Source organism: Henckelia pumila, chromosome 4 (genome assembly GCF_033568475.1).
Source record: "Henckelia pumila isolate YLH828 chromosome 4, ASM3356847v2, whole genome shotgun sequence".
Taxonomy (NCBI): domain Eukaryota; kingdom Viridiplantae; phylum Streptophyta; class Magnoliopsida; order Lamiales; family Gesneriaceae; genus Henckelia; species Henckelia pumila.
The window spans coordinates 210165170-210189785 of NC_133123.1; the positions used below are offsets into that span (position 1 = coordinate 210165170).

The following is a 24616-nucleotide window of genomic DNA, read 5'->3' on the forward strand; positions in this document are numbered from 1 at the left end:
GGTTTGTATACTCGTGCTTAATGTTTTGAGTGTAGTCGCTCACGTCCATGTTGTTGTATTTTTTGGACATCCCATTCGAAGGGACAGGTATGCAGGTGGACCAGGAGCGAGATCAGTGGTTAGTCGGTAACCAAAACTTGGTAGCAAGGGTCGCCGGTGGTTTCTATGTTAAGCTTATATTTGGTATATATTTTTATTCCAGTTGTTTTCGTTTAGTTGCTAGTAACTCTTATTAAGTTTTCTAATTATTATATTGCATGTTTAAGACTCTTGGCTATTAGATGATCAGGGTAGGTCATTACAAGAGCCAAAATTTGAAAAATAGATAACGTGATCTACTCCAGGCCTACTACAATTCCTGGTACCCTAAGACCCAATACACCAAAAAGCAAGCCCACCACAAAGTGAGGATCATAATCCAGGCTTGATGCCCCATTGAGCCAACAACATGCGAGGGGTAATTGTTTAGCCCAAAAAATGAAGACACTTTTTGGCCCAGATTAAGAAAATATATTTGTCCCTGCTGCTGAGCAAACGTGGGAAGTGCAGCTGAAATGAAAGAAGCCCAAGCTAGAAAACACAAAGCCAAACCAAGAAAATAGAGAAGAGGCCCAAGAGAAAACCAAATGATTGGTCATAGGAGGAAGAATGGAGAAGCTGGACCATGATTTGGGATGACGAAGAAGTGGGGAAGTTGCTCAAAATTGAAAGAAAAGAAGACGGCAGAATCAAGGATCAACACATTCAACAATTACTCAATCCAAATCAGGCTCTTAAAGCTCTCGAAGTTTTACAGCATTATTTCTGCAGATTTTCAAGTTCTCGAATTTCCATCTTTTATTTTTCGAATTTTCGTTGCATGTTTCCAGATTATGTTTTGGTAGTTCCCCTGCGTTTCCAGCACCGTACTTTAATATTTTATGGCAAGTTTTTGTCCATATTCGATTTTTTAATGTCAAAGTTAATTTCGATTGATATTACAGAATTTTATTTATCAATTTTTGGCGTTTTTCGTTGTTAAACCGAGGAAACTGAGACCGACGGTGGAAACGGAGTTCGTAATTGCTTATGGTAGAAGTTAAATTTTTCAATTTTTGTCAATTTAGTTAAATTTTTCAATTTTTGTCAATTTTTTGCACGTACGTGTCTGACATGCCTGCAACAGCCACTCATCAATTTTTGTGTGTAAACATATATATTTTTTAAAAAAAGATTTAAAAAAAATTAGAAATGTATTGGTTCCGCTATTTGACGTGACGGAAATCAGAGGCATTGTTACATGCACTAACATTTTTCTCTAGAACTGTCAGACGGGCCAACGCATGATTGGCGTGGGCCAGCACACCAAAAAGCCACGATTTGGCAGGCAAGAATGGGTCGGCCCATCATTTCGACGGACTGAAAATCCTCAACCCAACCTAACCCAACCCAAGGTGTGTTGCAGGTACGATGTGTCGGCCCGCGGATTAGCTCATTATAATTAATTATAAATTTCATTTCATAAATAAATATTAATATAAACATATTAATAAAATTTTTAATTATTTATTTCACACGTATAAATTTCATATAAAGTAATTAACAAAAACAAATCACAACATTTATTTTAAAAAATAGGGAAAATATTTTTTTTTGGTCATTAACTTGTTCATATTTTTGGTTTTGGTCCATTAACTTTTCAAATTCTACTAATGTGACACCGAAAAATGTTGACATGTCTAGTTGTCATGTCAGCAATTAGACCAAAATAATTGAAAATTAAAAGTTAGCGTAATAAAACCAAATTTTAAAAAATTAAAGGATCAAAACCAAAAAAAATAAACAATATATTGAACTAAAAAAAACATTTCCCCAAAAAAATACTTATATCTCATAAAGTTAAAAAAAAAATAAAAAATAATGTGACGAGATGGATCCGACGAACCCAACCAAATTCACCGCTAAGATTTTTTTTTTCCCAACTATATTTCCGCAGTTAGCGACGGGTTGAATTCCATTCTCGCATTGGGGGAGGGGGAGAGTGAGACCTGCAAATTGCCCAAATCACGCATGTTCATCTACGCGTGGCCATTCTCGCGGAATCGGGGCTCAAGTTTTCTGGTTTAGGCTTTTCGTCGAGAAGGTTAGTCTCATTCAATTTCAGTCTTCTTCTTCACTCTCGGTAGCTAATTTCGCTATTTCATTATGTTTTTTCCGTTCATGATTCAGGGTATTCCAACCAAGTTTTTTTAAAAGAAAAAATTGTGTTGTTATTTTAGTTGTCTTTCTGTTTGTTTTGATGTGAAATGGAAATTGATTAAGATCACAAGACTGTATGCTCAGCGGTATGTCATGATCATGAAGTGTAGATACATTCTTGAGTTGGACTGGTATATTATAGAGCTGTTTTGGGGTTAGTAGGAAAAGTAGTCGAGGCAGTTTTGGAATTGGAAAATGTAAAGCTGCCCTATTTGATCTTTTTTTGTTTATTGGTGTGTCTTATTGAAGCAATTTCCTTTTTGCGTTTATCTGGTTTACAACCAAATGCAGTAAGAATGAGAGAAGCTGATGCTGAACCTGAGAATGTTATGACTGGGGTACACACCAAGAAGTTAAGCCACCAGTGTGGTGAGTGTGACAGTGAGGAAGACCCTGAAGAAGATCAAGAAAACGGATTGTATGAGGAAATTTATGAAGATCCTGAAGATGTCGTGAATGAGGAACCTGAAGAAGCTTCGGAGGAAGAAATACATGGGGAATCTGATGAAGATCCTGAAGATACCATAGTTGAGGTGTCTGAAGATGATCCAGAAGAGGAAATAAATGAGGAAAATGATTGTGCTCTAGAGGACGTAGTATATGAGGAGCCTGATGAAAATCCAGAGGAAGATATGGATGAAGAACCCGAAGAGGAATCAGAAGAGGAAATAGTTGAGGATCTTGAAGATGTTCCAGGAGAAGAAATTGATGAAGAACCTGAAGAAGAATCAGAAGAGGAAATAATTGAGGATCTTGAAGATAAGATGATTCAGAATGAAAAAAACTTGAAGTCCAAATCAGATGATACATTTGCTACAAGCAAATTTGATAGTAAAATAGGACTTATTAGTGTTACTGTCAATGATGATTGTGCTTCTAGACAGCAGGAGCCTAGTAAAAGTTTTAGAAAACACAGGCATAGTCGGTGGGATGTCAGAGCTGAAGAGGAAACTCCTTTAATTGATGAGACTAGTAAAAGAAGGAAAACCAGGTGGGATAATGACGATTCTCGAAATTTCTTGTTTCAGGTATCAAGTTCCTTGGAGCTTTCAACTGACCAAGAGGTCTTGAGGTTCAAGAAGAGATTAATGGAAATAAACAAAATGCTGCAAAGTTCGGAGATTAATGGTAAGGAAAATGCAGAAGAAATATCCTCTCCGAAACCAGATAACAATGACCATGGCATGAAGATAAATGCACGTGCACGAAGGAAACTCAAGAAAAGTCAATGAAAAATTTTATCTCAGTTAGCTACACTATTATCCTGTAGAAGTCCTTACCGTTTTACGAAGAAAATTTTTGTTCCTGTGGGGGAGTATCCAACCTATAAATTCATAGGTCTCATTCTTGGACCTAAGGGAAATACCCAAAAGAGAATGGAGAAGGAAACTGGAGCAAAGATACGTCTAAGAGGAAAAGGTTTTGAGGACGGGGACGGGGACGGGGACGGGGACGGGGACCCTTCCATGGCTGATGAATTACATGTCCTCGTGGAGGCTTGCAACCAAAGGGCATTGAATGCTGCCGTGGCTATGGTTGAGAAGCTGCTTATTCCGGTGGCAGATGAGAATAATGAGCACAAGAAAGCTCAGTTAACAGAGCTTGCAAAAATGAGGGGGACATATAAAGATCAAAACACATGCCAGTTGTGCAAGGAGCAAGGTCACAGACAATATGCCTGCCCTCTGAAAGATTCATGTTTTAACGCTGCTTGCTGCGACACATGTGGAAGTTTTGACCATCCCACGTCAAAATGTAAATCAAATGAAAAATCTAACAAAGAGGTGAGCAATTCAACTCTTTATGTTGGCTATCTATCCCAGGTAACTGATGATAAAAGGTTAAAAGAGCTATTCTTGCCGTTTGGTAAAATCATCAAGGCTGCTGTAATCAAGGATCCAACAACAGGTCTCAGTAAAGGTTATGGATTTGTTGAATTCGATAATTCCACTGATGCATCTGCAGCTGTCAAATACATGAATGGGTACAAAATGGAAGGTAAGGTTTTGGCAGTTAGAATAGCTGGGCAGAAACCTGTTCCAGCTCCCCCACCTACATCTGTTCCATCTGTTATTTATGGTCAGACTGCTAACATCTATGGCCCTGAACCATCAATGTTTCCTGGGGCTCAAGTCTCCATCTCAAGCAGCGAAAGTTTATATTTTCCTTATTCTTCTGGTACTGTTGCAAGAACTGTGGGTTCGACCATCCCTCCATATGCTGCGACTAGCACCGTTTACCCGAGAATGAATAATAACAATTTCTCTAGTGGTGAATTTTCTCACCAGATCGCTAGTTCATTTTCCAGTTCAGCAATATCTCAGTTCCACGGTAATCCAGACACCGGTTCCCGGTTCAAGCCATACATCACCAGTTCCCAGTTCAATCCCTACTTCACTAATCCAGCCATGTATGAATTTCAAGCGTTCAGTCAGATTACAGAGACTGAAGAAAAATCCAATTTTGGGCAAGGTTCTAGACTTTTTTGATGCGGCACTGTATAAAATGTGTGCCCTGTACTACCTGGAGTTATCCCAGAAATATTCGATAGATTTTTATTTTTTTAAGGGAAAAAAACACAGAGGATGGGAAGATTGCAAAAACTATTTTAATTTTCAGTTGATTGATTTTCTTTCACTTCCCATGGTTAGAGTTTGTTTATGTTGCTCTCCCTTTTACTCTATTCAAGACATGAATATTGCTTACAGAACATAAAATCGATTTTTGAGATTTCCTAGACAGAAATCAATAAATGCCATACATGGGAAATAAACAAGAATTGAAATGCGATAGATATCCTTCTCAGTCAAGAATCCATCTTGATCAAGCCCACATCTTTCACATTTGTCAATCAAGAGTTTCGATCTCCTATTCGGGCTATGAACAATCTGAGCTCCCTTGCTTTTCTTGCGTGTTCAGGTGAAACATCATTATCCGACTCACTCAACTCAACAACATCAACGCACTTCACATCTCGGTATTCAGAAACGCCACGAGCAAGTACTGATGGTGAAGAGCTCATCAAATCATTAATTTCTTTTTCAGGAAAACTCAAACCAGTTGCATAGCTATCTGAACTGGACCTAACCCCATTGTCCCCTTCGCCTCCTCGACTGTTGACCTTCAACTTGGAACTATGGCGTGTAATTTGGTCAAGCATATCAACTTGGAAGGAGGTACTGATCTCCTCTGGTACTAATCCTCCTATAATATAAAGATTGTTCGTGTCTCGCTCAATATCAAGCAGAAGTTCCTGTAGTTTATCATCAATTTCCTTCAGAACTGTCTTCTCTACTTTCGACTTATGCTTTGGCTTCTTCTTTTGAGCTTTCCTTTCATGAAATTCCAGAATCTTTTCGGGACAAGCACTAACACAAAAGGAGAAAGGAATAAGATCCCACTAGTAAGCATGGTAGTTAAAAAATCGCATGTAAGAGCACTCGTTTCCCAAACTAAGGTATCGATCAACTACAATTCGTGGACCCGTCTCCGCCTCACCTCTCCACAAGATCGGCAGGTACCACGGATGCTTTGAGCCCATGCATGTCTTCCCAAGTAACCTCAAAGTAGTCTCTTCCTTGAGATATTCTCTTCTTAACAATGCTAGATACAGGACACTTGACTGGCCTCTGCATTCATTAGCAAAATCATTCCATTCATTCATCTTTTAATCGTGAAGACAATACAAGTTCAAATGAAAACTCCAAGGTTGGAACAAATGCAAATTAAATCTCAAAGTTAAGTGAAACATACGTAGGTTTCTTCATTAAAACAATGAAAAGGTGATACTGAACATAATTTTTGAAGTCTCCCAAATAGGACTTACTATTTACGAATAGGTGAAAACAATTTCATCCTCACAAAAAATTTATAAACCTCCAGTTTGCTCAGAAGATGCGAAAAGATTGTTACCTCGTCTATAGACAAATGGACTCCAAGTTGTGATGAGGTGGAGCGAAGGTTAGAGAATCGCCTCAAGTCTCTTTCAGCAATCTTCGGAAGGATGTATTCGTCTGGGCCGATAAATACACTTTTTCAGAAATGAAAATGTGGTAGAGCACCACTTTACCATTTTACAAATTCCATTAATAAAAAATTATCTCACTTATTTTTGCCATTTTACAAATTTTCATAAATCGAGAAATTATAACTCCATTCGATTTAAGTCTGTATTACAACATCTACACGTTCAATATTAGCATTATGTGACTGTTTTCAAAGAACACATGCATGCACATAGAAACACATACAGTTCACATATAGACACATACGGTAGTAGGTTGCTAAATTAGAACCTGTTTTTTCTGGAGGCCAGTCAAAAAACTGAGTACATATCTGATGCAACTGGCCACGACTGAAGGGATACAAAGAAAGAGCCCTGTCGAGACGAAATATAGAGATGAATGGGAAGATTATTTTTCCATTTTATTCATTGTTATTGAATTGAAAGCATTACACCTGCAAACGTGCTTCTTCAAAGATTAGGTCCCCAAACGTCATATTCACAAAATGAGAGATGACTTGATTAACCTGCAAACGGCATCTGATTCTGCAGAATGGCATTTTGGCTTCAAGTATGCATCAATTACTTCCAAAAAGTGATTGTCGGTAGGCAGATTACACCCATTCCCTAAATCATGTAGTGATATTAAAGGGGGGGACAGGTAGTAGCAATCCATTGGTTCTATAAAATGCATGACAGAAGATTTTGTTGTTGTTGAATGCCCAGAATTTTGTAAGGGTCTTCGTAAATCTGACAAAATGTCAAAATCTTACAACTATCTAGACCAAGAGATGATAAATACCATCCTTTATAAACTAACCATCAAACTCAGACTTGAGAATGGCAAAGTGCTCTTCATGTTTGCTAGTTAGAGTTTGTCCCTTTCTTTTGGAGCTCTTTTTCTTTTTTACAATTGGCAATCCCTCTAATGCAAGACGCTGAAGAACAGCCGAATCACCAACAGATTTGACAAACTGACAAGCTGACTCCTACATCCGGAAAAACTATAGATCATGTATAGGAGTCTAATGGCAGATTTTGGTAGCAAAATGTGGTGGAACAGAAATATCTTAACCTCACCAGTCCGAAACCACGAACTCCTTGTGTATAATCACTGCCAAGAAGAACAGCTAAAGAAATCTGAAGATCACAACATTTTAAAAGGGACTTGTGCAAAAATTATGAGTCTTCAATTACATCACAAGAGAAAGTGAAATTACCAAGGAATTTCTTCCAAATTCGAGAAATCTCTCAATATCATCCATTTCATAGCAAACGACGTAACCACCTTCTCCTGAATAAAAGAAATGGCATTAGCACGAGTATGTGATACCAGAGATACTGATACTAAGAGAATTTATCACTCACCAAGACAAATATCTCTGTAGACTGTTCTTGCCCCAAACAAAAAAGCATCAGAATCTGTCGTGAAACATCCATCCTGATGAACCGAAGAAGTGAAGGTTGCATAATCATAATAATTCGGTTAAAAAAGAAAAGAAATGTTTCCCATTAGTCACATAATTGAAACATCGTTAGAGAATCACCAATGGGCACGGGCACATCCAAAAAAATCTAAAATTCAAAGTCTTGAATGTAGGGATTTTTGAGAAACTAACACATAATGATTCCAAGTTTAGCAATGCACATTGAGCTTCAGCCTCCTCAATTCTGCATATGTTTTAAGAGAAACAGATTGCCATAAGTGCACATCGACAACATTTCACAATGGAAAGAGTAAAAAAAATCTCTAGTGAAAATTCGATCTTCTTACCCTCATCATATAACCAATATAAATAGGTTCACATGTGCATGCGAATCGGTAAATTAAAATTTCCACATAGCCTAATAACTTACCCATTCAGGCATGGAATACCAAGTGCCAAAGCTAGAACTTCTGCTTCTTTTATCATGCGTGAAAACTCAGATCCCATGTTTCTTTTAATGGACGATGCTTTACAACGATTTGCAGCATCTAGAATGACCTGCATAACTTACGACAGCAATTTAGAATGGATGTTGCAGATATAAAAAAATAAGTCTTGAGAAAAGGTGCATTGTAATCTTACTTCATTCTCTGCATTTAAGCGGCGCCTGTAAGTGGATAATTTGACACCAGGAATTGCTCCATCTAGAAAAATGCAAATGCGGGCATGAATCACCAAATAAAAAAATTTAACTATCATGATTAAGATATATTCCATCATGACAGAATGTAATAGCATGAAAATTTAAGTTTTCAGGTTGCTTCAGGCTTTGTCCAAAATGTATTCATTACAAGCAGGAACTAACAAAGACCTTATAATCAGTGATTTATATTAATGGGTTCCCCGGCACACTCGCATGAAAAGCAAGAAAGGTGGCATCAAATCGCCCTCAAATAAACCTCGAATAAGTCTTGAACAAAGATTCAATAAAACGAGCATAAGCAAAAGGCACCACATAGTACCTGTAACAAAGATAAGACTACAATTCAAGGCAATGAGAGCTCTTAGGCGGTGGAACAAACCCCTCAAATAAACCTTCTCTTTCGTCGCACAGTAAGATCTATTCACACTTTGAAGTTGAACCATCCAACAAGACAAATCCACGCATACCCTCTTGTTCCTAGTTGACAATCATTGAACGAAAACACCAAGAAAGTTCAAATCTTTCACACATAATCACACATAACACATCCACCCCTCGGTTCTTTCAAAGGGAAATGATGATTAACTTACTGGAGATGGTGAAGAGGAAGGGTTTTCTTGCAAGATTCCAATATGTCCCAGAGATTCTTCACTCCCATGATTCTTGCACCTTCTTATGAAAGGATTATGCACACATAGTTCTCGTATATTCTGCGTGAGTCAAGTTTTTCCAAGAATCTATGAAATTCTTCAGGGATAAATAGCCGTTGAATTGGTGTAGATTTAATTTTTTGAACAAATGAAGAAAAATTGAATATTTGCTGCAAATTTTCGACAGTTCTCTCTGTGTTCCAACTTCCAAGTTCAAACCTCGGAGTCAAGTGCGAAATTTAAAAATAGAGGGGGCTAATTGCGAATTCATTACTTTACATTCCAAAGGCACACATGAATACGGGTGAACGTTTTGTAGTCTGAGTTAGACCTGGCCACGGGCCGGTTTCGGGTAGGAACCGTCGGGTCCAGGTTGGTATTTTACCAAACTTTAACCAGTCCGCCCTTGGCCGGTTTCGGTCCGAGTTGATGAACCGGCAGTTCCGGTCCGGGTGCGGTTAACCGTCGGTTCCGGGTCCGGGTCAACCCTTATTTTTTATAAAAAAAAAAATTTTTTTTTTAAAAAATTTTTTACAATTAAACTTTTAAAAACTCTATCAAATATTTTATTATCTCAATAAAAAATATATAAATTTATTAAATAAAAATATATACATTTAAACTTTCAACATCTTTTAATATTATATTTATTCGATAAAAAATATATGACATCCAACATTTTATATTAAAAACTATGTCTATCTCAATAAAAAAATATATTATATTTATTAAATAAAAAAAATTACATTTCTTATATTAAAAATTATATATATTTCAATAAAAAAATTTATTACATTTATTCAATAAAAAATATATTATATTTCAACTTTCAACATCTTATATTAAAAATTATACATATCTCAATAAAAAAATCTATTACATTTCAATTTAAACATCTTGTATACAAATTTTATTACATTTAATGATTTTTCAATCACAATCTAATATCAAGTGATCTATTGGCCTAGTGACAAGAGTGATGCAATCAACCAATTGGTCTTGGGTTCAAATCCAACTTGTGAAGGTTTTAAATATATTATTTAAAATTTAAAAAAATAATAAATATATCATTTAAAAATAGGCCAACACGTCGGGTTGACCCGGGTCAACCCGCCGGTTCGGACCCGGGTCAGAACAGCCGGGTCAACGGGTTTCAAAAGAAAAAACCGTGACCGGACCGGCCAGGGTTCCGGTTCAGTGGCCGGTCCGATCACGGTTTCGGGTCAAACCCGTTGACCCGGTTAACCGGCCCGTTGACCACGAGCCGATTTCGGGTCGGGTCCGGGTTTGACCCGGCCCTTGGCCAGGTCTAGTCTGAGTACCGAGTATCCGATCCGACTCGATCAAGTAACTTTGTATTTTTGGGTTGGTATCGACCATCGGTTACCATTTTCAATACTCAATCGGATTCGGGTACGTAACATTTTTTTTTTTTTTTGAAAGCAGTACGTAACATACTCCCACCCGAGGAAGTAAAGCAAGCATACGCCCGTTTATACTTGGCCCATTTAACATATATGTTGAATACTTGGCTCAGTTATAAACCTTACGGCCACTAGCAAGCAGCCGGGTTGACAATAGTCAATACACAATACTTTTTGGTAGTTTTGGCCACGGTCCGGGTTGACAAAACGTGGTCCATTAACTGGCCCGTTTGTGGTTGGTTACGGTCCGAGTCCGGTTCGCTGTCAGTTTTGGGTTCAAGCCGATGCTTTATTTTATTTCATTTTTTTTTAAAAAAAAAAAGGATTATCAGCACACACTTGCAACATTTTTGGGCACCCATGCGCAAGGGCATGCGTGTAGTGGCCCGTAACCAAATGAAGAGATTAAAAAACTAATCGTATTTATTTAAGTTGAGTTCGGAGGCTCCGTTGGTGAGTTCAGACGGTCCGAAGTCCGAGTTCGGAAGGTACGAAGAGTGGTTCGGATGCTCCGATCGTGCTGCCGACAGTCGTCATGGATGATGTCATTGTGCTGACGTAAGCAATGGCGTATTATCGGGTTCGGACGACCCGAAGTCAGGATCAGACGATCCGATCGTGTTCGGACGGACCGAACTCCGTCTATAAATAGGAAGGCCGAGATTCAGTTTTGAGCACACCGATCACCTCTTCTCTCTCGTTTCTTCAGTCTTCCAGCTTAGATCTAGGGCATTCTAGGTGTCCCATCGGGAATTCGGAAGTGGCATAGCGATCCAGGCGTCGTAGCGGAGCTGTGGCCTAGTTTTGAGGCAATCGACAGCAAAGGGTCTATGATAAGGAAACATGCTGGATTTCCTAAAGTTGATGCATTCACAACTTTGACTAATTAAATGGCTGTTATTTCTACACAGTTGGCTTTGATGAGAAAGGGAAAGCAAGTCTCAACTGAGTCGGCATCATTGGCGACTGCAATTAATCCTACTGATGGATTTGAAAGTATGGAGCAAGCTAGTATGTGAACAACCGCAATTTGAATGGCTATCGAGGTAATCCTGTACCAAATCAATATCATCCTAGTTTGCGCAATCATGAGAATTTTTCATATGAGAAACCGCCTGTACTAAAACCAATTTCACCGTATCCTCAGCGGTTCAAGAAAAAAGCGTTGAATGAAAAATTTTCTTTGTTTCTTGATATCTTCAAGAAAATTCACATCAGCATTCCATTTGCTGATACTTTGGAAAAAATACCCAATTATGCCAAATTCTTGAAAGAGGTGATGTATAGGAAGCAAAAGCTGGAAGACTTTGAGACTGCGAAGTTGACAGAGGAGTGCAGTGCGATCCTCCAAAAAAAGTTGCCTCAGAAATTAAAAGATCCCGAGAGTTTTACTATTCCTTGTACTATTGGTTCTTATTATTTTAATAAAGCACTATGTGATTTAGGAGCTAGTATTAATTTGATGCTTTTGTCTATTTTCGGGAGCCTAGGACTTGGATAGGTGAAGCCCACTACCATCGCTTTGCAGTTAGTGGATAGATCCCTCGCATATCCTCATGGAGTAGTTGAGGATGTTATGGTAAAAGTTGATAAATTTATTTTTCCTGCTGACTTTGTGGTGTTAGATATGGAGGAAGACAAAAACATACCTTTGATCTTGGGAAAACCTTTCTTGGCTACTGCTGAAGCCAAGATAGATGTCAAAAGAAGAGAGCTGACGATGGAAGTATAAGGTGAAAAAGAAATTTTTACGGTGTTTAAGGAGGCTAGCAAATCACCCAAGGAAAATGTATGCATGGTTGAGCAAACTAAGAAAGCAGAACAATGCAGCAAAGTTGAGAGTAAATTAGCGTTGAAGAGTGGGTGAGATCCGAAGGTGGCAAAGAAGTTGAAAAATAAAGCCAAGTCCAAGATGATTTTTGAGTATGTTTGGAGGGTGAAAGAGAGGAACAAGACCAATAAAGTGGCAGTGATGGGCTAAAATCAGCGTACAGTCAGGTTGACGAGTTTAAACCAAGCGCTTTTTGGGACGCAACCCAAATTTTATTTTATTTTTGTTTTATTTATTTAATTTTAAATTATTTGTTTCCTCTTGTTATTTTATTTTTTTTAGTTTTATTGAGGGGCATGTCTTGTCCATGCACTAACATTAAATTTCTACTCTAGGTCCTAGAAATCATGAGAAATCTTGAGTACCAACGAACCTACATTCGAAATGATGATGGGCTACGACTACTGACGGACGTAACACAGGTATGTGAATTCCTTGGTTATTGTTATTCAATTATTGTACATTTAAGACAATGCACATTTTTAAGTTTGGGGGTGCGTTTGATTTTAATTTTTGTTGTTTTCTTGAATTCCTGCGGTGTGTTTTTAGTTTATTATTATTTGTGTTAAAAATTTAATTTTAAAAAATAGTCATTATTGTGTTTATTTTAAAAAAATTTGTGAGTTAAAGTCATGTGTTAGTGACCATAACCGGCCTATGATGAGAAACTCAAAAATGATTGTTTGTTGATGTTTTATCAGAGAAGTACAGTCGATGTTAGCTGTGTCTTATATTGAGTTCTCACAAAAATATGCACGTAATGTCATGACCGTCAATACTCCTGATACTTAGAGAAAAGTTATGTGAATTTTCTGATGTGGATTAGAGAATTTATTCTTAACTCTTTTGATTTTTGCTCGAATCAGATGTAGATTTTTATGAGCACAGAAGTGATTTAGGTAATTTGCAAATCAATTGAGCCTTTTTAACCACCCTATAATCATGGAAATACAAAAAAAAATGATTAGCTAAAAATTGCAAATAAAAATGTAATGGCGAAGAAAGTAAGGTAAGGGGAGACCTTGGATTGAAATTCTTATCCATTTAAATGCAAGGCTATAAAGAAGGAGAATGTATGGAGTAGAAGGAAGATGGATGCAAAATCTGGCAGCACAAAAAATTTATTTTTGCTACTCGTACTTCCCACTTTGAAGATTAAATAGATAATTTTATCTAATCCCTTTGCTATATTTCCGATTCTTTGATTAATATTGATGTATTCTTGTATATATGCTTTCTTGCCTATCTTGATTTAACATATGATAATCAAAAAATTCCTTTTGATCTGCGCAGATAAATTGACCATGGTTGATTACGTTTTGAAACTTGAGAGCAGGATGAATGAATTTTTTAAGCTCACTGATTGCATAATTTTATCCGGGTGTCAGGTTTGGTAGAGGAGATTGAAAAATCACATATACACGAGAACTCTTGAGAATGCTGTAGCAAACAAGTGGACTACATGATGAAAAATAAATCTCTGAGGCCAACTACATTAATTGATATCATGACTTGCATTATTTGTGTGTTAGTTGTTTAGTTGGTGTCGTTTATTTCTCTCCTATTTTTATTCTATTTTTGCTCAAGACTAGCAAAAGTTTAAGTTTGGGAGGATTTTATAAGAACAATTTTTGCACTTATATTTTATATGATTTAGCTTGGCATTTGTTATGTATCGAGAGATATTATGCGTGTTTGTGGTTGTTTGTGTCGTTTGCAAGAATTTAGGTAAAAACCAATTTTTGGATTGTAAAAGAAGTGAAATAGATGAAATAAGGAGAAAGAGATAAGATCGAAGCAAAAAGAAGTGCAAATATCAAAGTTGTAGCACCGAGAAGAGGCGCAAGAAAGAATCACAAAGCAGCAAGAGTCTAGAAATTATTGGCAACTCTAGAAAGATTTGAATCCGATCTGTACCATTCAAAATATAACATAAGATGTTTTAAATATGCTGTCAAAATTTCAGCCCAATCCAACGGCTATAACTTCAGATACGATTTTTTAAAGAATTTTGCACATATAAAAAAGAGGGGGGTGAAGGCAGGTGCCCCCAGGGCCATATTTATAGTGCTCCAGCGCCCGTCACTCCAAGAATCGGTGCCCTAGTGTCGAGAAACAGGAGCCCCAGCTCTTGTGGTCCATATTTTTTAGCAAACTACTGGCGATCAACACACCCGCGCCCGAGCTGCAGTGCACTCGCGCCCAATCTTCAATACAACAGCGCACCCGCGCTCGAGCTACAGCGCACCTGTGCCCTGCTAGTCGTATCTTTGGAAATTTTTATTTCTCGGATTTTAAAAGTGTTGCTGGGATTATTTGAGTGGAAAATTGATGGTTTGCAAGAGATAAGGCGGCTAGGAGCTTTTGGAGCACACACGAGCCAGAGAACTCGGTACGAAGGCGGAAGACGGCGACATCCGAGGACGGATAAGATTATTCTGACTTTGTTCTTTTTACTCTTTCTTTATATATTTTTGATTTGATAAATTTTTGGAATAAAATTCTTAGTTTTATTTTTAAATTCGTCATGAACTAATATTTTATTCTAGAGGGTAGACGGATCTTGACTTGAACCCATGATTTTGATGTTTTGATGTATATATTTGAATACTTCGCATAGTTTATTTGTGTTTTCATGTTTTTAATGCTTTCAATTTATTGTCCATATATTGAATGATTTATTGTTTAGAATTTATCACTCTGCAGAGGGAATTTTGAATACGACATAGGAAAATACATTATTGGTGTTTATATTGTTCGGGAGGAATAACTCCATTAAAGCTATTGGAAGAATTATTGTGTTGTTTACCGAATTTAATATTCAAACTTTGATAGGAATATTAAGTTTAATATTAGATACGAACTTCTAATATCACTTGAGAAAGGGAGTAGGTGTTATGCCTTAAACGCATACAAATCTCATAGACAATATTAAATGTTTTTAATTCGATAACTTATCTTGTTTTGATAATTACAAAACTAGGTTATTTTTACTAATCATTTACAATGAGACTTTGCAGATTAGATTTTCATTGACATATAAAATCTTGGAAGTTATTCTGATGTCTTGTAATGCTCAAATAATGGAAGCAACGAAGTCCAGATCGTAAGAAACGTTCATGCCTATAACAAATCACAAAAATCACGGAATTTGACGCTGAACAGATGCAACAAACTGGAGAACGGACGCAACTATCTCAGTCAAAAGCATGATCCAAAAATTAAGGAAGAAATTAGTACGACCAAAGTTGTAGTATGCTGAACGGACGCAATGATCTACCCAACGGACGCAACGATCTCAACCAAATTTTCACTATAAATAGAGGCATTCCAAGGTCATTTGGAATCAAACAACTCAACTTCGAGTATCTCATCTTTCAAACAATATTCAAGCAATCTTTCAAGCATTGAAGCCTATTTCGAGTCCCTCAAAATATATTTGTATCGAGTTGTAATAAACGCTTGAGGTATAAATAAATAATCAATCAGGGATTTAAAAGCGTGCACACAATATTCAGATATTTATCAATCAGAGGAAAAATGGTCTAAAGGTATAGATTTCACCTGGTTTCAATAACAATCAATCCTAATTAATTAATCTTCATGAATTCAAGTCAATTAATAGAAAAGAACACTTAATTTTATTATTTCCCTCTTCCGAGAAACAAATAATGTTTATCAACTACAATTCAATTCCAATATCCCTATTAAGAATCTACTTGCAATGATCTATTCAAAACAATGTTCTTTTTAAAAGCTATATTAAAATTATACACTCTTCCGAGTGATATAAATAATTAACAGTGTAGTTTCTATTGCTCCAATTCAAAATCTTCTCTCCCGAGTGCCAGATTTCAAATAAATATTACAATTCAATTAGTGATCAAGTAATTGAAAAGACAATCAATTCTAGAAAAAAATAATTAATCTAGAAGAAACTCAATTCAATAAAATTAAAAATTCATGAAAGCGTCTACACCAGGTTCCATCTGACCTCTAAACTCTAAAAATTTAGTTAATAACCGAATTATAAATAAAACAAATCATATTCAAAAATCCAAACATATTCTGAATTAAATAAATAAAAGATAAAGAAAACAAATTCGTCGATGCGATGACGTGTCCGGTCTATCGATCTCCGTCTTCGTTCTTCAATTAAACTCCGCACGATCCCATAAATCTTCACGATCAATTCCAAAAATATCTTCTCTGATATTTCTTATATGTGTGGAGGCTCCCTCAAATCGCAGACTTCAATTCCCTTTTATACCGTCACCCAAAAGCCCATGAAAAATAGCCCAATAAAATATGAAAGTTTCCTTCTGATAATTAAAACACCGAGAATTTCAATCACGGGGCGGGCGCTTAGTAAGTCCAGGCGAGCGCGCATGAGTCTCTGACTCCAATTCTTCACTCTCACAAAAAGTTGCGCGTTTGCTCTTCTCTTCCTCTCTTTAGCGATACTTTAAGAGCTAACAGTCCAAGCCCAATAAGAATCTCATTAGCTTTTCTCGTTTTTTTTCCTGTTCTTTTTCTTTTCTTCTTTCTTCTTTTCTTTACTGCTTCAATTTTCTTTTCTCCATTTTATTCTTTTCTTTTCTCTTCTCTTCTCAAATTCTTATTTTTCTTCTCTTTTCCACAATACTTCACTAATTTCCTACAATCACAAAAACAACAAAACTCCGCATAAATCTTCTCAAAACAAATAATTAACAATTAAAATCATAATCAAATTAAGTGTATAAAATACACTTATCAAATACCCCCAAACTTAGACTTTTGCTAGTCCCGAGCAAAACAATTAAAACCAATAAATTCCAAAAACTTCAAATCACCAACAATAGTCAAGAAATGTTATAGAGCAATGACCTCAGCAATAATTTTTAAAATCAAATCCAATATCATCCAGCCTACTAAAACTTGAAAATTTTAATCATAACTAAATAACCGCATAAACTTAAAATCTCCACAACTCACGTTTCAAAACACCCTTATCCAAATTCAATTCAAACATTCATAGATCATGATGACTTTTCAAGGTAGCAAGGGATCAAATATATGGATATTAATCAAAAATACTCACAATCGGGTTAATTGAAAGAATAATAGTGTGTGTGTGTTTCGATAAAAAAAAACTCATAATCATTAAAAGTGTCAATCAACAATCCATAGGCTAGACTCTCGCAACTCTTCTCTACTAGTATATTGGGCAACTGTGACTCGGTCAATAGGACTTAATTGGCTTGTAACGTCAGGTCTGGCTCATGGATACAAACGAAGGATTAAGAATTCAAAATAAAGAGTAAGTGATGTTCCATTTCTAGTTTCCACTCCTTTTCATTCACAATTTCACACTTCTTCTTCTCTTCAATTTTTTCATTCTTTTTCATTTATTTTTCTCATCATATTTCAATCCTTTTTTCATTTTTTTTTCTACTACCTTTGTATCTTTTTAATTCCTCCACCAAACCATTCCATATTTACAAATATCAACTAGGAGCACATAAAATTTTAGCATTCAAATTACTCCCTTAAAGGTAGGAATTAGTGTTTAGGCTATTCATAGGTAGTCAATGTAGGACCTTGAAATGATGACGAATGAGGGTTTATAACACGTTTACATGCATACCATTCGATTTTCAATAAGGTTCAAACAAGGTACTAAGGATAACATGCATTAATAGGGTAGCTTGAAAGGCTCAAACCATTTCAGAAAAATTGCCTAAATCATTCTTAATCACAGTTATGCCAGTATTTCGCCTCAAAGAGTGTCCGAACTAGTTCTATACAAGTCTCAATCCACAATTAAATCATACAAATATCAATCAGTGCATAAACAAATAATCACCAGCAGTAAACGATGATTTTCACAACAAATTCAGCATTTTTGTACCTCATAGTACTAATATACGTGTAAGCTCAAATAGGCAACTAAGAAAAAATTATTCAATAAAATTCAGGCACAAAGATCCAAACAATGCTTCAATCATCTCTATGTTTGTATGTTTCAAAAATCAGATTCAAGTATTAATCACAGAATATATAGAAAATTGTTCATCTAATTGGTTCCATTTTCTCAAAAATCATAATTTGGTTATATAGGTGGACATACATGGATATCACTTATAGCACAAATGTTTTTTCGTCATTGGCCATGCATCCAATTATTTCTTGACTTAATTTAACTCATTTCAACACAAAAACTAATCTCAAACAAAAATTTTATCTATAAAGCACACAATAACACTCAACTAATCAACTATCAACCAAACAACAATATCAGACACTGATTCACCCCCCCAAACTTAATATAATCATTGTCCCTAATGATTAAAAAAAAGAAAAATAACAAGGGACACATACCTTTCGACACCGAGCATCAGGACTCGGCGTCATCATCATCATCTCCATGGAAAGAAGGTGCAACATCAACAGTATCATTAGGAGACCACCGTGGAGGCGATGGATAAGACGCATCTGTGGGAGGATAATTCTTAGCGAGAGCTGCAGTGAAATTATGAATGTATTCTATATGAGCTCGCATCATCTTCCACTGCTTCTTCATCTGAGCAAGCACGACCTTAGAATCATCCGGAGCAGAATACTCAGCAGCAGGATGCAACGGTAGTGACAATGTAGTACCTAAAATCCAATCTACTAATTCGCATATATTAAATTAAATAAATATTATGATTATTATTTTTTAAGTTTAATTGATTTAAATTCTTTATTTAAATTATGTGTTAATAAAATATCATTTATTTATTCAAATGATTTTATTGTGCAACTTATTTATTTTAATTATTTTAAAGGTATAAGCTTGCTTATTTAAATGATTTTAAATGTTTAGCTTATTTAGTTAAATTATTTTATCTGCCCAAATCATTTTAAAGGTTTTTTATACTTCTTGTGTATGTATTTAAATTAATTTTAAACGTTCGTCTAGTTGTTTAAATTATTTTAATCACTCTGCTATTATTTAAATATTTCATTTATTTCAGTGACATCAAAATATTTAAAGTGTTGATTTTAATTCCTAAGATAGTGCCTAAAATTCTTTTTATAAATATAATTATGATTTTTATTGCTTGGAATTAATTGCTTAAATTTCCTTTAAAAATTTAAGTGCTCAAATATTTTAAGTTCTTTATTATTGGAAGTTTTGAGACAGTGGCTTCCGGTTCCGGCGTATGGCAATGGAGGATTTTGGCGGTGAATTCCAAGAATTTCTATTTTTAAAAGTTTAGTAGGGAGGTAAGAGGAAAATTTAGAAAGGAATTCAAAAGTTAGAAATTTTCGGGTATCAGAAATCATTTTCCTTAGTATCGCAATATTAGGCTTATTCTTTGACTTTTTCGACAATTAGAATTTTCATAAACCCGGATTAGTAAAACCCAATTTAATATTTTTGATTAGGGGTTTTTTTAAAAAAAAACTTAGGAATTTTATTAGTGTAAGTAGTAGGAAAAGTTGTACTACAAAGTTGTACTACAAAGTTGTACTTTTAAAAGCACACGCACACCTACTTTTAATTGCATACACCTATACATACACACACTTATACACATATTAAAGTTATAATTTAAATCACAAATGAAACCCTAGCCCCATTCTATCACCCTTAGAAGTCGATCCCCTCCATTCTCTCCCTCACTCTTTCTTTTTCTTCATCGGCCACCCCCTCCTCTCCTCTCCAGCCGCCGCCGCCGCCGCCGAAGCACGTCCTTAGGAGTTTTAGCTTGGTGTTAGTGCAAAGTCCAGCCCTCTCCCCTCATGCATTTCGTTTTTTTGTTGGGTATTAAAGGTTGAAGGCAAGTATAAGCATTTTGTTGGGCTTTCATTCAAGCTATTTATGATCTTGCTCATAATCTCCTTTAATTTTTGAAAATGCTTGCTATTATATGCTTGTAGGGTTCGAATTTTTGCCTATTTTCAGTAGGGTTCATGTGTGATTTTCAAAAATTTGAGTTTCTTTAGACTTTGAAGGGGTTGCATGATGATTTGTGATTGAAAGCATGAAGAGTTTTGGTTGCAATTGTTAATTTTTTAAAATCCAGAAGTTCATGCCATTGAAATTTCGAATTTGCATGATGTTTAGGCTGTTTTTGAAGTATACAAGGGTATGTTATTGTTTGGCTTGTGGTCTTGATTGATTATTCAAGAATGTAAGACTTTTGGAGTATAATCTTGTTGATTATGAAGTGTGGAGTTGAAGTGTGGTGAAGGGGCTGTGTAACGCCCCGTTTTTATATTAAATGAGTTTATTTGAGTTAATCAGAGATTATAGAGTTCTCGAGCCGGTTTGATTTTGATCAGGGTTTCTTTTGCAAATTTTGGAAATTTCAGGGTCTAAAACGCAAATTTTGAGATTGTTATTTTATCTACTCTTGGAATTGGATTGACCAAGTCTTTCTTTCCTTATCTTCTTCTTCTCCATCGGCTTCTCTCCATTGTAGGCGCCCAAAGCTTTCTCCAAGCTCTTAAAATCCAGTCTGAACTCGATCCGTCCGTTGGAAATTAATTCTGAAGGAAGATTAGTGATCACAGCAGTGAGAACTCCGTTATACCGTAAGTATTTCTCCGATCAGATATGTTTTGTTTTTCGGAGGTTCTTAGAATCGTTTTAGATTCTAGTATGTTGTTCTTGGCGGAGTTCTGATCGTTTATTATCTGTCGGTTTTGAATTAGAGCGACGTTCGGAATTGTTATGATTTTTGGAAGCTATTTTCGAAAATCATGGTTTTGAGATTTGTTGGGTTTGTCTTGTTGCTGTTGTATTAGCATTGAATTGATTTGATATCGCTATTGAACTGATGTCTGCGTTGTCGGTTTGTTCAGTTTATAGCCGTTATGCCGTCGGTTTGAGTTTTGGGGATTTCGAACCGTTATTGAGTTGTGATCTTGGCTTGTAAGTTGATCGTGGTTATTGATCATTTGTTGGTATCTGAACAGATTCGTTTGGAGCTTGTCAAGCCCAAGATTAACAGCAATTGTTCGTTTCAGAGTTTTGGACGAAGAACGGTATAGAGAATTACCTTTAGCCTTGTTGTTGTTTAGATTGGTTAGACTTTGATACAATCTTTTGTTGTAGCTTTCCAGAAGTTGGAACTACTGCATTGAAAGGTAAAAGCAGTCATCGTAGCGGGATAGCATACTCGAGACAGCTTAGTTCTTGAGTTTCCCCTTTTTAAATCACATACTTGTTTGTACACTTGTTCTAGCATGAAGAACTCGTGTCTTGTTGATTTCTTGGAGTTTTGATTATGTGGCTTATGTTATGTTTCTGTTATGCATTCATCTTGAGACAGTCTTGCTTTCAGCGGGCAGAACCGCCATTTTTGTTTAGACGTTTGGGAACTATGATTGAGTGGCCTGGGTCGTAGTCGTTTCGCCTGGTGCTAGCATACTCATTATAGTTGCTCAAAGTCTAGAGGAGTGGGATACGTGGAACCACCTCGATTGGGAGAGTCGGTGAGTCGTTACATGATCTCATCCTCGGGATCCCAAAAGCACAGCAGCAATCCCTCGTTTATCAGATTTGATATCCCGGTTTAAAGACATGAATCTCATTACGTTGTTATGGATTTCGTCGTTGTCTTGAAAGCATGATTATTGTCGTATTACTTGTTATGTTGCTTTTACTGGGATTATCATTCTCATCGGTTATCCGGATGTTGCTTTATTTTGTATGTGTATTTGGCAACAGGTGGGGCAGGATCAAGTCAGAAGAGACATGGTTAGCTTTGAGGGAATGATGTAGAAGTGAGACTCGGTTTAGAAGTCTTGTTAGCATGACAATCTAGTTTATGTTTTGAAGCATGTTAAGAACTTGAACTTGGATTGGAAGTGGTCTTGCTTGTGGTTAGAACTCTTTTATTCTGTATTCGGCTTGTAATAGCTAGCATCGATGCGTGTGCTTCACTTTTATGTATTTAAATGCTATGTTGTTGGATATATATTAGTTGGATCATGTTAGAGTTCTTTTGGTTATGTTATTGCACTTTTGGAGGCTTGTTTTGAGCCAATTTAGCAGGCCATGTGCGCCCGCGCCTCGAGTGGCGCGCCCGCGCATCCCGCACTTCGTTTCGGAAGTTTTGGGCAGAGCTTCAGGCGCGCCCGCGCGAGGGCTTGGGCAGGACGCCATGCGCGCCCGCGCGCCCCTTTAAAAAAAATAAATAAAATAAAATGCTCTTGGCTTTTAATTGCTTACTTATTGAATTACTCCTTTATTTGTTGTTTAGAACCGAGGTCTCACATTAAGTGGTATCAGAGCGTTAAGATTCTTGGTCGAACTAGAGTGAGCGGGTAGATCGAGTCTGCGTGTATTGGCTCCTCGCATGTGTTTGAATTATTTTACCTGTGTACTTAATTTCATGCGAGCATGCTTTATTATTGAGAATTATTGAATTACATGGTTATGTGATTTAATTTATAAAGCATGATCTACTTGAGATATAACTGTTTTTGTTATCTGTTGGAAAACTGGCGAGTTCCCAGACCAATTACGATTGATACCCGGTGCAGCGGAAGTTTAAAAATTTTTCATGGAACGTTTCCATGGTATGGGTATCAACCGTTCATCGATTGAATTACGTGTGTGTAAAATTTAAATAACAATTAAATAAATTTTACCTCAAATCTCGCAACGAGATTAATGGACACCAACAGAACAATTCTGCTCTTGTTGTCTCTCCTTGGAACCGATGAACGCCTTCAATCAGGTCCACGAACAGAGGTTTAATCCCTCTGATAGATTGCACTAGAAAATCTATCAGAAGTTTTCTGCGAAGAGAATACACGAATTTGATTCGCTATTCCAGACTGCAATTCAAAATCACAGACCGGAATTTCTCAGACAGAGAGGGAGGTGGGGCGACGGCCAAGCTTGAGAGAGGGGCTAGGGTTTCGATTTTTTCTCTCAAAATTATGAGCTATCGTGTGTAATTTCTGTACTGAAATAACTTATTTATAATGCAGGCCACTAACACCTTAGGGCCCATTAGTCATAAGCTGGGGCCCGACAAGCAAAACCCGCTCGTTCAGAAATTAATATAAAATTCATCGTGACTCCGATTGATGAAACGATTTCACCAATGTGCACAGAAACCATTTCTGCACGTTTTAAAGTCAAAATAAATTTTCCTGAATCCGAATTCAGTGGTTTCCAAAAATGTACATCCCTATGTCATTTTAGGAAATCCTACTCCCTTACTCTTAAGAAGTCCAACTTCTTTATTCATTAAATTTAACTCTTTAAATTTAACTATCTCAACGGGGATTAAAACTCCATTACACTGTGTGACCCTCAATGGTTCAGGGATACAGCTAGCCGTGGGCTCACAACTCCTTGTGACTCGGAACAACACTTTCCGACTTGCCCAACGAATCATGGTAAAGCGCCTAGCAACATCGCCCCATGATTCCCTAGGTATCACTGATAGTGCCTACAAGAACCAGTAGATTTTGGTTAGCGTCGTACAGTACGGTCCCTTCATCCATATATCCCGATCGAATCAACAACCATTGGTATATCGAGAGTCGCTCAAGATTCGATAACTATGCAATGCATCTTGAAGATCAAATTAGTGACATCGCATGTGCTACTAAGAAACCATTTCTTAAATCACATCAAGTACTCTGGCCAGAGATTTGTCACACTAATATCTCCTCAGATCGCATAGGATATCCACACTCGCAAGTATGTGGTGAATCCTTGACAACAATGCATTGACTCCTATATGTGTCGTAACTGTACCCAATCTCGACACCTGATGACCCCCTCAGAGTCGGTAAACGAGTCAAAGCACAGTACTAGCATATAGAGTCTCCATGATGTTTCAAGTCGTAAGGACTAATGGTGTACAACCAAAACCGCGGACTTTATCCACTCGATAAGTGATAACCACTTGGAAAGTCCGGATAGGGTAGTTCGACTATTCATCCTATGAATATCCATTTGCATGCTTCGAACATCTCCATGTTCCCTACCAATGAAACGTGGTACTCCGCATCGCAAATGCTAGTCTCAAACTCGAGCGATCCTTATCCTTATTATCGGACGGCTCAATCGACTAGGAACGGTTTTAGAATATACAGTGACTATAAGATGTATTTCATGATAGACATCTCCATGTTCTACCACATCTTACATACACTATAGTATATTCAAGGTCTTTATCAAAACAACAATAGTATATCACAATATAACAATATGAAGTAATATAAAGTCATTGCCATAAAAGTGTAAATAATATTAAACAAAAGATTGTTTATACAAAGAGTCAACAAAGCCCATAGCCACACAGTTGGCTCACTGGGCACCCACTCTTACAATCTCCCA

The 24616-nt window shown here is 36.6% G+C and overlaps 2 protein-coding genes across 5 annotated transcripts; one reads left to right on the forward strand and one right to left on the reverse strand.

Moving 5' to 3' along the window:
- Positions 1–631: 631 nt before the first annotated feature.
- LOC140864295 (uncharacterized) lies at positions 632–3617 on the forward strand. Of its 2 annotated transcripts, none has more exons than XM_073268390.1 (3): positions 632–1444; positions 1976–2161; positions 2530–3617. In XM_073268390.1, exon 3 carries the CDS (start codon positions 2535–2537, stop codon positions 3468–3470), a length of 936 nt encoding a protein of 311 aa, XP_073124491.1. In that variant the 5' UTR covers positions 632–1444; positions 1976–2161; positions 2530–2534; the 3' UTR covers positions 3471–3617. The 2 variants fall into 2 exon arrangements, with proteins under 2 accessions (XP_073124491.1, XP_073124490.1); XM_073268389.1 differs by having other exon boundaries at positions 633–1444; positions 1976–2122.
- A 1317-nt stretch (positions 3618–4934) lies between these two features.
- LOC140859785 (single-strand DNA endonuclease 1) lies at positions 4935–9224 on the reverse strand. 3 transcript variants are annotated; one of them, XM_073262342.1, is made up of 14 exons: positions 8962–9224; positions 8691–8848; positions 8311–8372; positions 8099–8226; positions 7861–7912; positions 7610–7682; positions 7462–7535; positions 7322–7381; positions 7062–7230; positions 6769–6868; positions 6534–6616; positions 6151–6251; positions 5737–5867; positions 4935–5606 (listed from the first exon to the last, which is right to left on the reverse strand). In XM_073262342.1, the coding sequence occupies exons 1-14, from the start codon at positions 9027–9029 to the stop codon at positions 5090–5092; spliced, it is 1776 nt and encodes a 591-aa protein (XP_073118443.1). In that variant the 5' UTR covers positions 9030–9224; the 3' UTR covers positions 4935–5089. The 3 variants fall into 3 exon arrangements, with proteins under 3 accessions (XP_073118443.1, XP_073118441.1, XP_073118442.1); XM_073262340.1 differs by having other exon boundaries at positions 6769–6991; XM_073262341.1 differs by having other exon boundaries at positions 7789–7912.
- Positions 9225–24616: the final 15392 nt, after the last annotated feature.